This window comes from Neolamprologus brichardi, chromosome 7, assembly GCF_056152115.1.
Source record: "Neolamprologus brichardi isolate AB-2024 chromosome 7, ASM5615211v1, whole genome shotgun sequence".
Classification (NCBI taxonomy): domain Eukaryota; kingdom Metazoa; phylum Chordata; class Actinopteri; order Cichliformes; family Cichlidae; genus Neolamprologus; species Neolamprologus brichardi.
Window position 1 is genome coordinate 44,850,544 of NC_142110.1, and position 14,994 is coordinate 44,865,537.

A 14,994-nucleotide genomic window follows, 5' to 3' on the forward strand; every position below is an offset into this window, starting at 1 on the left:
GTCATTCAGAGAAACACTTTGAGAAGAGAGGAGGGGTAAATCAGCCACCCATGCGTGAGAGTTTTGTTTTGTTGTGCAAACTCTTAGCAAAGTTTTCTACAAGTGTGATGTGAGTGGGAGTCAAAGACTCAGTCCCACAAGCCTCACTCCTCCTCTGCCACCACACATCTGCTCCTGAGGAGATGGGACCCTGATCAGGAGGAGAGCTCTCTTCATCCTTCAGTCTGCATGGCTGAAACCTCCAGAGCACTGTAAGAAGAGGAGCCACCAGGAAAAGAAAAATCCTTCATCCTGAGACAATATTTATGTTTACCATTTACCAGGCTGATTGCTCTCCTAAATTTGGAGTGATGTCCCAGTGCTGGTGCAGGCGGGTCGTGTTTTGTGTGGAACTGGGTGTACTGGTGGCAGTCCTGGCGGCTGGCAGCACAGCTCAGCTATTTGAGAGGAGGCAAGCCGGGTCATCGTGCTATGGAGGATTTGACCTCTACTTTGTTTTGGACAAGTGAGTGCTTTTATTTTTACTTGATCACAGAAGAGATCTGTGTGACTCGGCGGTGCTTTTTGAAGGCACAGGTGCACGCATCATTCAAGCTGTCATCCAGAGGCAACGATGGGCTGCTAGTTGCCTGACAAAAATATGCGAATGTGATGTAACTAGCATGTTTTAGCCTACTGAAATATTAAGGCCTTTATAAAGCTGAAGGTAGGGTCTGGATTCCAGATAGAAACTGAATCGAATGTGACCGTAAGTGACATGCATATAATGCATTTTTAATTTTGAAATGTCACCAGCTTGAGACTTTCTGATCACACCAGTAGAAGCCTGATTTAAAAAGAACAGACTCAGTCATCAGATTTGCTAATTTCCTAAAGATGTACCTGCCACAACAGTTCAAAACTCCAAGTCATGATATTGCATTTGCATTGTGAGATACAAACTCATTGCTGCTGTGACCTGAACTTAAAACAGAATGAATTATCAACTGATTTTCTAGGTGATCAGTAGCTTTGAATCACTGTGCAAACAGCTTAGGAGGTAAAGTGGCCCCTGTTGTACCAATCTGTGTCAGTATGTTTGACATATGCATTGAAGAAAAAGCACTATATGAATATCTGTGAATGAATGAGTGTGGATTGCAAGGTAAATTGCATTCAGTGGTTAATAAGATTAGAAATGCTGTATATAAAGGCTAACATGGTGAAAAACACCAATTGGAGTTTCAGAGTCTAAAATAAAGCCTTTAAATGTGTTATTTTGTACAATGTAAAACCCCAAAATATTTCTATTCATATAAAAAATGTTGTTTTTTGTCTTAAATGGCTTAAATGATTGTGATATTATAGTACTTATCTTAGAATACTTATTGTTCTCAGCTGCTATTGCGGTATCGTCACATTTTATTCAAGGAAACAGTCGCGGGTTATAAGAGACTCAAATGCCAAGAGCTGACATAAGGGTTCAATTAAATGTCATGAGGCTAACATGACACTGTTGAACAGGTCAAGTCACATCAGTGTGCTGTTTCATAAATTCTCTCTTAAAAGAGCCGTGCATACATAAATCAAAAACATGCATATCGTTTTCTTTTTGCAAATCACCTCAAAGTTGTAAGAACTGACATGAAGTGTGTTTACACAGTGACATCTTCATGCATGCATCAGCGGATGATAAACTGCCCTGCAGGGATTCCTGTTTTCCAAAAGCGGCCGCTCTTCGCTGACAGGCGCTGCCCACATCCAGACCCAGTTTCATCTCTCTGCGCTTCGGTCTGCAGAACCCTTTCTCCATTAGAGCCAGATGTTCCAAAGATCCCGAGTGTTTGGCTGTCTCTGCACTGCGACTCACATCACAGGATAAATGAAAACATAAGGGAGGAGGCGAAGGGAGAGTGCAGAGAGAGAAAGGGGCCACAAGAAGTTGTGCATATTTGCTCCACGAGTCTCTTTAATTACAGCCTTCCACTTAGAGAAATCAGCTGGTTGTTTATGTTGGTCTGCACCTGTCGCAAAACCTGGACCCAGGAGGAAGCCATGTAAGGATCAAGTGGAACTATAACTTTGGCTTGTAGTAAAAGTGGGCAATAAAGTCACATAAAAAAGTGAGATTTTTTTATGAATAGTATACCAAGAATAGCATACCAGTCCCATCCAACCTTATTTAGCATAACAGCAATGCTGACCAAAGTGCTTTCCAGTTAAAAAAAAAAAAGAGCAATAAAAAACTAAAACAAACATATAATAAAAAGAAAATAAATAACAGCAAGACATGCAAAGTGGAAATAAATAGACAATAAAATGTATAAGAAATAAAATGAAAAAAAAAGGAATAAAAAAAAAATAAGGAGGTTAAAAAATGACTAAAACTGGCAAGACCCTAACCCTGGTACTAAACTTAAAATGTCTTGGAGAATATTTATGACTCTAGAAGCTGTTTAAAAATATCAGTTGTTCACACTGATTCCATAATTTGGTGTCCACAACAGCTAAAGCTCAGTTGAGTGGACAGGGGACAAGCGGCCAATGGACTGTCCCCACTATAGGTTAAATACCTGGACTCTTAGCCAGCTGTTTTAGAGCTGAAGAAGCCTTGTGGATGAAAAGTTAAAAACATCTTCACAAGCCAAAAAGAAGTCCAGTCACCTTCTTTTAAAGCACTCAACACCAGTAATTTCCTCTTTTTTCTAAAATATCTTTACACAAAAAGATTCAGGTGATAGCTGATAATCACAATAAGAATACTCTTTAACTAAAACACCTTTAATAAGTGTCCACCGTGTTCTCCATCACTGCTGCTCGCTGTCAGTAAGAATAGACTCCACTCAGCAAAAGCTATTATATTGTATGCAGTGAAAAAACAATATTTAATTACATCACATTACAGGGTTATAAAGAGATCTAGACTTTAAAGGCAGTTTCCACAATTTCACAGATATTCAGTGTTTCCGTCTTTCAGCTTTTAATGTCACGATTTTCTTGTCTGTTTTGATGACTCCCTTTTTATTCTTCCTAATTCTGGAAGCGAAGAAGCTAAACAACAGTAAAACAGCATTAAGTTGTTCACTATTAGAGTATTTCTAAGTTCTTTCTTAGTCAATTGTGTTGCGTGTCTTTTTCAGTCAATTGTGAATTGACTTTTTTGTGCCAAAGCTCCTGTGTGTCACTGAAACCGCTGAATCTTTGTTTCAGGTCTGGCAGTGTGCAGCATTACTGGAATGAGATCTATTACTTTGTCGATCATCTGGCTCACAAGTTTATCAGGTACAGTTACGCACAAGCCGTGGCACTAAAAGAGTAAAGGGGGGGAAGAGAACATAAAAACATGTAACAATCATCTCCGGTGCTTTTGTTTTCCCAGTCCTCAGCTGCGGATGTCTTTTATTGTATTTTCAACAGAAGGAAGGATTCTCATGCCTCTAACAGAAGACAGGTGGCACATATACTAACACGCCTAAATTTAATAATTCTTTTTATTTTGTTGTATCATCCCCTTCTGATCAGTAGTTTTTGTCCTTTTTCACGTGTCAATAATCAGAGATCAGATTCGGGCGGGACTGGAGGAGTTACGTATGGTGCAGCCAGGCGGAGACACCTTTATGCACAGAGGATTTCAAAGGGTAAGTCATCTGTAAAGTCAATGAAAAACGGACCCTGCCCAACAGTATGGCATCTGAGCCTTTAAATGAGGCCTTTTTAAAGTTTATAGCCACTGACGCCTCAAAACTTCCCTCTCAGGCCAGCGAGCAAATATACTACGGGACTGGAGATGGTAAGTAGATTTTTTCTTTCTTTTCTTTTTTTTAACACTTAATCATAGTAAAGTCTTTGACCCAAACATTGAAATTAATTTCACTCCTAATTCAGACACGTTAGAATCACTCTATAAGGAAACAAGAGAAACACAGCTGCTCTTCACATCACAAATATGTTCAAAATATTTTTCCAACTTAGAGATTGTGCTCTTAAAGATTTTTTTTTCTTTTTAGCGTTTTAACAGCTCTTCCTTCTGTGCTGTAGGTTACCGGACAGCCAGTGTCATCATTGCCCTGACGGACGGTGAACTGAGAGAAAATCAGTTTGACCTGGCTCAAAGAGAGGTAGAAGAATCAGTGTGAAAAGAAACTTAATAACACTTCATTAATTAAGAAGTTTATGAACAATTATTAATTTAAATAGAAAAAATTTAAACCCTTTTTTAGTACGAAGCATAAGATAATGTAAATACAGTGTACTGCGTATTTTCTTTTCACTATATTGCTCTAAACACTATTAGAACATTAGAGAACCTAAAGTGTGAATGCATGCTGAACTACTGTACACACAGAAAGTGTGTGTCCCTCTATAGGTAGAAATCACAGACTGTAAATAAAAGATGGACTGTGGAATAACTTAAACCTACATTCTCTTAAATGGTCATCAGGGGTTGATTTCTTAGGTTTTAAGAAAATTCAAGTTTTATAGACATCTTTGAGAAAAATGAAGTGTCCCGAGATAGCAATAGCCACGGGTAATGTCACAGTGGCTATGTACATCTTTCATATACTGTCGATAACAGAAACCTCTTGTGCATTACTTCCAGATGTTCCCAGCAGCTGTCAGCGACATGAGAATAACTACAAAATAGCTGATGGAGCTTTTACGTTTCAGCCCAACCAAATTCTAATGTGATTCAGTGAGCGTTCACCATTTCACTGTAGCTTGTTTATTCTGTTTAATGTCTCACTTTCTCTCAGGCTGGCAGAGCACGGCAACTGGGTGCCACTGTGTACTGTGTGGGAGTAAAAGACTTTAATGAAACCCAGGTAAATCTAACAGTTAACAGTTAGAAGATCAATTAATCAGTCAGCTAAAGAACCATTTAACCATGTAGACATATTTCTCCACAGCTTTCAACGATAGCTGACAGCAAGGATCACGTCTTCCCTGTGAATGATGGATTTCAAGCATTGCAAGGCGTCATAGACTCGGTACTAAAACACAATGAGATGGCATTATATCAGTGGAAGGTCCTGCACTAAGTTAAGCTTCTGATATTATTTTATCTTTCAGATCCTAAAGAGATCATGTATTGAAATCCTAGCTGTCGAGCCCTCCAGCATCTGTGAAGGAGGTGAAGAAACTTGAACTCAAAATACTGTCTCAAAATGCAAAAGCTTGATGTATAAATACACCTTTCTACTTACACTTGATCGTTACTTTTGATATATACTCCAAATTATACACAGACAATTACTAATATCACAGTTTAGCAACCAAACTTGGCACACAGGTACATCTTAGGCCCATAAACATTTTCATCATCTATATCAGATATTATGACATTATACTAGCATCGGTATGGACCAGTAGTCCTACTGAGAGCACTTCCCTCCCTAAAACTCACTCTATAGTATTCCAAATTTACCACAAAGACAAAAGTTGATTAAATGATCAATTTAATCCCACTTCAGAATCCTTCCAGGTGGTGGTGAGTGGAAATGGTTTCCTTCATGCCCGAGATGTACAGAAAGTTCTCTGCAGCTTCTGGATCAATGACACTGTTACTTTGAGTAAGTACCACTTACAAAGTTTTTCATTTTAATTCATTCTTAGCTGTAATTTCACCTCTCCCATGCAGACTTTATTTATTTAAACCATCACACCATTATGTTACCCAGCTCTCCAGCCCTCATTTCTCATAGAGCTTCATTGCAGCTTTCTCTCTCATTGATTTGTTTTGACTAATTACTAACGTTACTGAGGCAGTGATACATGCTGAGGGCTAAACAGCAAACTGGCAAGACTGGCAACCAGTTGGTGAATGTGATGAGGCTACAGAGCCAAATACTTCTATGAGTAAAGACCAAAACACAAAGCAAAACTAGAGTGAATATAGGCTTACTAATCTTACTTTGTGCCTGTAACTATTTGCTAAAACTTCTGCGAAATCCTATTTTGAAGTGTCTAATATCTCACACGTGTGAGCTTATTGTGGAGTTCTGCCCCAACAGGACTAAAACTATTCTGTTTATATTCAGTTATTGCTTTGGACAATGAAATCCACCTCCACCCAGTCAGTGTGCACAAACTCAAACAGATTCTTTCTATAACTTCTTTGTTAATGCTGTAAAAACACAAGGGATGAGGGTTATAACTATATCTTGATGCTTGCATCTGGATGTAGCAATGCTATGTTTTCAGAAATCCACTTTTTTGGGTTATAACTATACCTAAATGAATAGTTTCTCACTTTGAAATATTCTTTCAAAGACACACTTTGTTGCAGAAAGTCAGACACTCTGATGTATTTAACTATTTCAATCAGGAGAGATCATTTGGCAGTATTAAGCATGTTTATTGAATTCAATAAACAGAATCCATTGCAATTAGAACAGGATTTCCTGAAGTTGAGATGCTGGTGTGATGAAGAAGCAGGCTTGGGTGGAGGTCTGAGTGACCAGGCTGAAGTGGTTATGGAGAGAAGGCAGATGGACAGAAGAGCACTGAGATATAAAGAAAATGATTGGACTACAGCAATGATGTCAGCATGGAGTTTGACAGCGTGAGAAAGTGGAATTGACGTAAAGAATAGCCGAGCAGTCAGGCACCCAGGAAAGCAGCTAGATGAGGGATTAGAGATTCTCCTTATTGAACTAAAACATAAGCTTCTTAACGTGGAGTGGAGTTAGCTTTGCTCTTTATATAGATTGGAAACAGAGGAAGAAAATGAGTTTGTTTAAAGTTTGCAGGTAAAATACTTTTATTGCAGGATAGCATGTTTCTGCTTAGCACTCAGGGACCCTGCTCTGTAATTTTACACCACCACTTACAGCTGAATAGTCAGGGGGAAGAAATTGGAAACTGGAACCATTTTTTATCTTAATTCTTTATTTAGCATGTTTTGAAACTAGTGATTGATGATTGAGGAGATAAAATTATTAGGAAAATGTTTACTGGGGCTAAAAAGCAAATGAGCAATACAATCATTTACCTGTAGAGAGTTGTCAGAGTGGTCTCTGATACCCAGAGGGGTCTGGTTATTAGGATTAATACAGAGTCAAGGACCTTCTGCAAATACTTCTCTTTCCAGAGCTGGGAGTAACAGCCATCTTTTATATACAGTTTGTGGTCGGTGTTTGCAGAAAGAAAAATGTGTGAATCGGTTCAGCCAACAATTATTCTTTAAATGATCAGCAGAATGTATTATTCAGGGATTGCGCTCAGCATTTTCTTCATTGTGCTAAATTTACTTTGGCCACCGTGGGAGTACGATGGGTGGGGGACAGCAGCTCTTTGTTGGCGATGTAAATCCTCGCCCTCGTGAAAAGCCATCAGCGCACTCTTCCTCTCCTTTTAATCAGCTGGTATAGCGCTTTACGCATCTCAGATGTCTAAAGGGGAATGTGGATCTCATCAGAGACGAGCACTGTCTTTGCACACTCTAGACACTCGCTCAGCCAGGGTAAATAAACCACAGCCCTCCCTCATTTGCTTCATTTTCCATAAGAGCAGGAAGTCCAGGAATTCAAAAAAAAAAGAAAAAGAAGAAGATATTTTGAGGTTTGAATCTCCTAAAGTTACAGGACTGCAAGAGGAAAGTGAAGTAAATTTTTCCTTTGCATCACTCACAGCTTTCTCTTTCATCATGGATACTCACGTAATGTGTAGTTTACTTTGCTGTGTGCAGTGCTAAATATAAATTTTCACGTTATTTCATTTTGCACAGTGAAAAGACCTTTGGTGGTGAGAGATACCTACCTTTTGTGCCCAGCTCCTGTTCTGGAAAAACAGGGAACGTAAGTAATCGCTGCTACAGGAAACTTTAATGAGCTTCATTACTTCTTATCAGAGTGTAAGCAGTATACACAGCTTGACAGCATGAAAGTGTTTTCATTTGTATCGTTATTTATAATTGCAGTAAACATCTATGAGTTAGAGGAGCACTAAGTATGCAAACCGAGTCCTAGTTACGCTCTTACCTTTTCTACAGGTCTGCCACTCTCCATGTCAGCATGAATAATGGCCTGAGCTTCATATCAAGCTCTGTCACAATCACTGCAGTAGCTTGTGTAAGTATAATGGAAACCAGGAGGGGACAAAAACAATCCCCACACATTACCTCATGGCTAAAAGTATGTGAGGAACTTTATTGACTTAGAAGGAGAATTTGCACATAATGACATAACGTCACAGAAATTTGTCATCTCGCACGCACATTATGCAGGTTAAACCGCTCGACCCACTGCCACAGTGTTCTGCAGTTCATTAGTGGATGAATATAAATAGTGTATCTATGAGCAACATCAATATGTCCTTTTGTTTGTAGTCTGACGGGACCTTTGTGGCCATCGCGCTTCTGATCCTGCTGCTCCTGTTGACCATCGGTCTGCTGTGGTGGTTTTGGCCTCTCTGCTGCACCGTGGTATGATCATGAAAAACTTACATCCCAACTAAATTAGCGATGCTTATTTTCACAATTACATGATTCATGTTGTTGCTCTTTGGTGCGAAAACAAAAATCAGGCCCTGTCTTTTTGGTTTGCAGGTCATCCATGAGCCACCTCCACCAGTAATAGAGGACATTTCTGTAAGTGGAGTGTTTCTTTTTTCTTTTCTTTTTTTTTAAAGTTCCTTCCTAAATTTCCCTTTCTTAATAAAATAACGTATGCCTATTTTTTTCTTTAGGATGATGAAGATGGTTTTCCAAAGAAGAGGTGGCCCACTGTAGATGCGTCATACTATGGAGGCCGTGGAGTCGGGGGTATCAAGAGAATGGAGGTAATCCAGAAAGCAAACTGTAAATAGATCAGTACTGCATATGTATAATAACTATCATGCATATTTCCCATTAACAAGTATCGACCAGTTGCTCATGCTGGCTAATAGAAATCAAACTCTTGGCTGTACAGTTTAAATTAAACAACCAGCCAAAAAATGTGATTTTCTTTGTTTTCTTTTATTTAACTGAATTATCTCCAGGATTAAACTTTATTTATTTAATGCGATTAAACTCTATCACGGAGCTATGTCCTAATGTGGATTGTTGAGAGGAGATTTAGGATCCAAAAGTGTGGGAAGCAGAAGAACGAATGTTTAACGAGGGCTGATCCGTTTCATTGTAGCATATTCCAGAATCCAAAATAAACAGTCCAAAAGGAGGATACAAAGAGGAATATGAGGAATACTAAAGAATCTAAGGAGTGCAGCCAGAGGTCTGTACTGTGGAGCAGGATCTGAGCTTATCTCTGTAATTGTTAACCCTGGGTTTTCTGGACTACAAAATACAAATCACTTCTTTATTGGGTTGTATCACCATGGTAACTGTAGAAGCACCATGAAGTCACGACCTACTGACCAATCAGTTCTCTGGGAAATAGCATCAGTATTCCTGGAAGAGCCCTCACACCCTCTGTTTTTCAGTAGCATTTAAAGTCTCAAATCTGACTCATTGACTTTCCTTGTTGGTTGCAAAGAATTGTTTCTGTTTATAAGCATTATTATATAATACTAAAACAGGACATCTGTTTGCATTTGTGGATTTTAAGTCAAACTGTCATCATTTAGCATAAACGGCGCTGCAGCTGAAAGAATTGAAACTTGAACTGTCTTACACACATTAATGGAACAAAAATTCTAATCCATCTCATTCTCCTGTGTCTTAATGATAGTATTGTGATGTCGATAAGTCTGTCAACCTACACAGTTGATATTTTTGCCAGGCTTCAAATAGAGTGACTTTATTAATATAGTAGGTCTTCTCCAGCCTTACAGTCCAAACTGTTTAAAGGCCTCACACGTTCATGCAGTACGTTTATTACTAAAATACTGAACAGTGCTTTTCCTCCAATACACATTCACACCTGTAGCAGCTGTGTTATATTCAGTCTGTATTGTATGTTTAACATCGTCATATTTTTCTAATATTATAGTTTCATTTTCACTGGTAAAATCAGCTGCATGTCACGCTGTACACTACACTGTTAGTCAGATGCTCCTTTAATGTGTACCATTTGGTTAACTTAGCAAGCTGATAATCAGCTTCCTCTGACCGCTCATCCTGAGTGCCGATATTAGGGTAGGCAAACAGAAGATGATGGAAAGATATTGTTTCTTCACAGTATGAGGGCAATATGTAGATGCACGCAAAAACGAAGGGCCGACTGGGGTTTAGACGCAGGAGGAGAATGAGGTAGAAACAAAGAGGGAAACAGGAAGTCATACAGGAAGCAAAATTAACACAGAAAACAAAAAAAAACTCACGTTGAAAGTAAAACAGGAACAAAACAAAACAGACAAGAATACTAAGACTTAACAAGGCAACACAGAGGGGCATGACAACATGAAAACATGAAAGCACTCGGGCGACTATTACAACTAATACTACTATGTCAGTCAAAAATCCTGTGACTATATACTTATAGTTACCAGTCTGCTTGTGTGCTAGATTGCATGCTATTTGAGTTTTTAAGTTGCTTGGCAACTTAAAAAAAAAACATTGGGCTCTTGTTGAATCTTACACAAGTGAAAATGAAATTAAAATGTTCTAATGTGATTGTACATTTTATCTGGTGCCGCTGACTGGTTTCAGCCTCACTGATATACACGTGGCAAGCTTCACTCCGGCATTCAGCTGAAAGTAAATGCTCAAAGATGGGAATGAGATCAAACAGTAATACAGCAAGCATACACAAGAAAACAGGAAGCAAGTCAGCCTTTGAAAGAGATGAGTATGCGACTCTGTGCTGGACGGCACTGAGTCACTTTGTTGTCGTGATTAGCTCTGAGAAACAGAAAGAGTTAAGATGGGGCCCTGTGCACAATAAACTGTGAAGTCGGCGTAAGTGCTCCAAAGAGTGGAGCGGTTTGGTTCATGGTGTTGAGATAAGAGCAAGCAAGCTGTTCCCAGTGTACGCTGAAATGCGAGAGAAGGAGGAGGAAGACAACAGAATCTTCAGACCAGAGAGGACCAGATGTGTGCGTGGTTTGGGAGGATAAGGTCAAGGAGACAGTTGTCACCAAGTCAGTGTGAAGTTTTGGGTTGTTTTTTTTTAACAGACTGGTTGTGAAGTCTGAAGAGTCTTTGCTGTGAACACTTCCAAAACCAGCTACGGAAAGTATGCACAGCTTCATTTATGTGCCTTTTCTGCCAAGTTAAAGCCTTGGTGGCTTGTCTGGTGCAGCTGAAAGGGAGTGAATTTGAGTAATGAACTTTCAAGGCTGCTTTGACAGAAGTGCTTTCACTCTTACTGTGCCGGGTTCCTTTTTTAGCTTTATTGGTGACTCTGAGAATCGAGATATTTGCGTTAGAGAAAAACTCAGTCGGGCTCTTGTTGAATCTTAAGATTTCTTAGTGAATATGGTTTGAGAATTAATGCTCTATATCCTCTTGAAGGTTTAGAAATAAAACCTAAATGTAAAACTTGTGTCGCAAATTGAAACAATTCAAGTCAGAGCCAAAGGAGCTACTTTTGTGTGTGTGTGTTTTGAGATCTTGTGGACTTCAGTGGACTGGCTTTAATTAAAACCCACACAGTATGCTGTGCTTCAAAACATGTTAACGTACAAGGAAAGAGATTTTTTTTGTTTCTTTGAGTAAAAAGAAATGCGGCACATTGTGTCAAACACAAACCTCATTTACAGCAGTCACATTCAGGCACCCTGACACACGTGCAGAGGCAGTGGTAAAACTAGAACCCACTGGATGTGATTTTATTGGCTCAGATCTTGTCAGTTCTCCAAAATCACAACTTCGGTCCAACTTTTCACTTTTTTCTGGCTTCATATTTTTCCTCTTGGACTCTACTAGAGAAGCTTTGCATGACTGATGACAAAATCCTTATTTATCTTCTATCACCCCTTCATCCATTCTCTGCTGAGATGTGGAGCTTTTTTACCACCATTGGAGACCACTGGAGGCTCCATACTAACGTGGCTGTCTGAAACGCAAAGCTTTTCTTTCTTTTCAGGTTCGATGGGGAGATAAAGGATCGACTGAAGAAGGAGCCAAACTGGAAAAGGCTAAAAACGCTCGCGTTGTGATGCCCGCGCAGGAGTACGATCCTGCTCCACTGCGGCATTACTACAACTCACACAAATCTTCCCAACCCCACAAGTGGTACTCGCCCATCAAGGTGCTCCAGTATTTCACTTTTCATGTCCATCTGTTTGGCAGTTTGTTCATGGCCCTTCTGTGCACTGTGTTCTACAGTAGACTTGCTTGCCATCAAAAAACGTGCTATTTTGGTCTAATACACTCTCCCGAAAGAGATTCTTAATATCAAGAGTTACACTTTCTGGTTAAATAAGGGTTAAATAAATCCAAAGTATTACTGTTGCTTTCCTGTTTTGAAAAGAAATTTCATCTCAGCTCTACTTGCTGGCTTTTCCCAGAGTTTTAAATCTCATGGCAATGACACAGAAATGTATTACTGCCATAAAATGTATTCTAAGGCATGGATCACATATGTAATATATAGATAATAGTGTTTCCAGATGCTCTTCTTTGACATGTAGGACCCTTCTTTACATATGTCTTCCAACACAGAAAAAAAGACTTTATGTATGACCAGGAAACAGTTAATACAATTGCTTTCCTCACATATTAGTCAGCTGGATGGATGGTAATAGGAACCAGACATGCACTGAGCTAACCCCTGAATATGGAATTTGTTGAGCGGGTGTTATTTCAAACAAAATACATTCTTTGTTTAACTGTCTCTTTGTCATATTAAAGCCTCTGGACATCTGGAGCAAAAGTGCTCCAGAGCCAGGCTGGCAATTAACTGTGGATAAGGGATTGTTGGTATTTTTATTTATTTATGCTGTTTTGTTTTTTTTTAATCGTCCTCCTTTAGGGCAAACTGGATGCTCTGTGTGTATTTCTGAGAAAAGGCTACAACAGAGTGTCTGTAATGCGACCTTATCCCGGAGACAAGGTGAGGCATGAGAAAATAAAAGGTAACATTTTAACCTCCTCTGCAAGGCAACACAACTGGATATTTCACGCTTGTAAGATGAGCACATGTTGAAATAATAAAAGGATTGCGAACCAGCTATTTCAGCTTGTGGCAGGAAGACATTTAAGAGTCGGAATTTATTATCTTTGGAAAATAGGAATGTTTGAAGTTCAGGATCAAACAAGGAAAAAAAGAAAAGTGGAGTGGATGGAAAATAACCTTGAATCTTATCTGCATGACATTACCTGCACTTATCCAATAAACTAAACATTTTTAAGTCAAAGCTGCTTCAAATCACAGGAGTATTTACTTCAAGGAAACCCTCAAATGGCACAGCGAGTAGACAAAAGTGAAAACAACTGCAGCATTGTCTGGAGCATTGCTTTCATCATCTGCAGAAATCATTAAGAGTAGATGTTGCCTGCCTTCCTAAACTCCCAGCGTCAGCACGGCTGGCCTGTCAGGAATGCTGTTTTCTTCCACAGCACAAAGTAATGGTAGAATTTTCTCTTTCCATCCGAGAGCTGTATCTCTCCAAACCTGCTAACCGCTGTGCCACAGGAGATGTTGGACTTTTCTTGTCTTAATTACCCTTTTTCTTCATGTCTCTCACTGTACAGTTGAAGTACTTAACAAAAGCAAACTTCTGTTTTGAGCCGTGAACACTTCCTGTGCTCTAATTACAGGGCAGGTGCATAAACTTCACCCGGAGTAAATCCTATCCTGCTCCTCGCTACCCCATCTACAAACACCCCGCCACACCTGTCTACACTTTGCCCCACAGCTACCAGCGCCGTCTGTCGGAGGGCAACGAGCTCTCCCACTTGCCCCCCTCTCCAACTTCAACCCTTCCTCCTCTGCCATCCACTCCTCCGCCATCCTCCACCAGCTCGCCCATGTACACACCACCTCCAAACAGAGCCCTGCCCTCAACCAGCAACAGCTCTCTCTCTGCTCCTCCGTCTCCTACCAGCTCTCTGCCGCCTCCACCTCAGGGTCCACCTCCGTGTAGAGCACCACCTCCATCGCGGCCCCCTCCACGCCCCAATCATGATAACCACTGATAGCTAAAAACTGAAATACTGTAGCTCCGAACGGGAACCTAAAAAAGGGCTTTTCACTGTGTCTTTTCACCTGGTGATCACCCACTCGTGGCCCACACCTGCCATGATATGAACTGTGACTTTGTTTTTTAAGTTTAATAAGGGAAAAAATTTGGTGTAAATGAGCACAGCTTTGGCTAATGGAGTTAGCATTCATTTCTTTTTTTAAAGAAGTTTTGCTCTTCAAATCAGATAATTTGGTCAAACATTTCAAATTACCAATGAAAATTGTAACCTTTGTCTTTAAACTGTCACGAGTTTGAACAGCAGAAAACCCAGTGCTTCCTCAAAGGTATCATGTGTTTTATACATGAGAGTTGGTCCAGGAAGCAATATTTTGTGAATGAATGTTCTTTGAATCACAAAAACATACATGTACACACATTGTATTTAATGGAAGTTGATTGTTTTTAATACTATGAGTATTTTTGAGGTTTTTTGGGTTAATTTTTTTAAAGTAAGCAGAGCTGGGCAAGCTGTTTTGCTAAGTGTTTATGCTAAGCTAAGCTAACTGCACCCTAGCTTCACATTCATCGTACAGGCACGAGAGTGGCTTTGATATCCTCACCTAGCTTTTGGCAAGAAAACAAATAAGCATATTTACCACCGTTAAGATTTACACATTGCTGACACAAACATTGTTTGCTGCAGAGAAACTGGTCCACTCGTCTCGTCAGTGTGGAAATAAATTCTTTCGCAGACTGGAGATGTTCGAGTCTTCAGACACTGAGTTTGGAAGTGTGTGACGCTGTTTAAGTTCTGACACAAATGTGACCTCTGGAAAGTCACTGTGCAACTGATTCAGCTGGCAGAACGGCAGACTCAGATTTATGTTACGTCTGATTTGTTCACACCACTATGATGTGCAATAAATCACTTTAAAGATAACTTTCCTTTCCTTCTTTTGCCCCGTGTCACAGATTTTATCAGAAATTTGAACACTACAGGCACCTCTG

The 14,994-nt window shown here is 39.7% G+C and overlaps 1 protein-coding gene across 1 annotated transcript; it reads left to right on the forward strand.

Moving 5' to 3' along the window:
• The first annotated feature begins 305 nt into the window (after positions 1-305).
• antxr1b (ANTXR cell adhesion molecule 1b) lies at positions 306-14,684 on the forward strand. Its single transcript, XM_006788825.3, has 18 exons — positions 306-505; positions 3,190-3,261; positions 3,359-3,430; positions 3,536-3,617; positions 3,736-3,769; positions 4,018-4,097; positions 4,734-4,802; positions 4,887-4,967; positions 5,050-5,110; positions 5,451-5,549; positions 7,706-7,775; positions 7,970-8,048; positions 8,306-8,401; positions 8,525-8,566; positions 8,665-8,757; positions 11,946-12,110; positions 12,834-12,914; positions 13,622-14,684. The coding sequence occupies exons 1-18, from the start codon at positions 306-308 to the stop codon at positions 13,997-13,999; spliced, it is 1,854 nt and encodes a 617-aa protein (XP_006788888.2). The 3' UTR covers positions 14,000-14,684.
• Positions 14,685-14,994: the final 310 nt, after the last annotated feature.

Excerpts from the sequence above, each read along its gene's own strand:
- antxr1b (XM_006788825.3), top strand. The coding sequence starts at position 306 with ATGTTTACCATTTACCAGGCTGATTGCTCTCCTAAATTTGGAGTGATG. Across the intron at positions 3,431-3,535 it reads ATGCCTCTAACAGAAGACAG|AGATCAGATTCGGGCGGGAC; the intron begins GTGGCACATATA and ends GTCAATAATCAG. Across the intron at positions 3,618-3,735 it reads TGCACAGAGGATTTCAAAGG|GCCAGCGAGCAAATATACTA; the intron begins GTAAGTCATCTG and ends CTTCCCTCTCAG.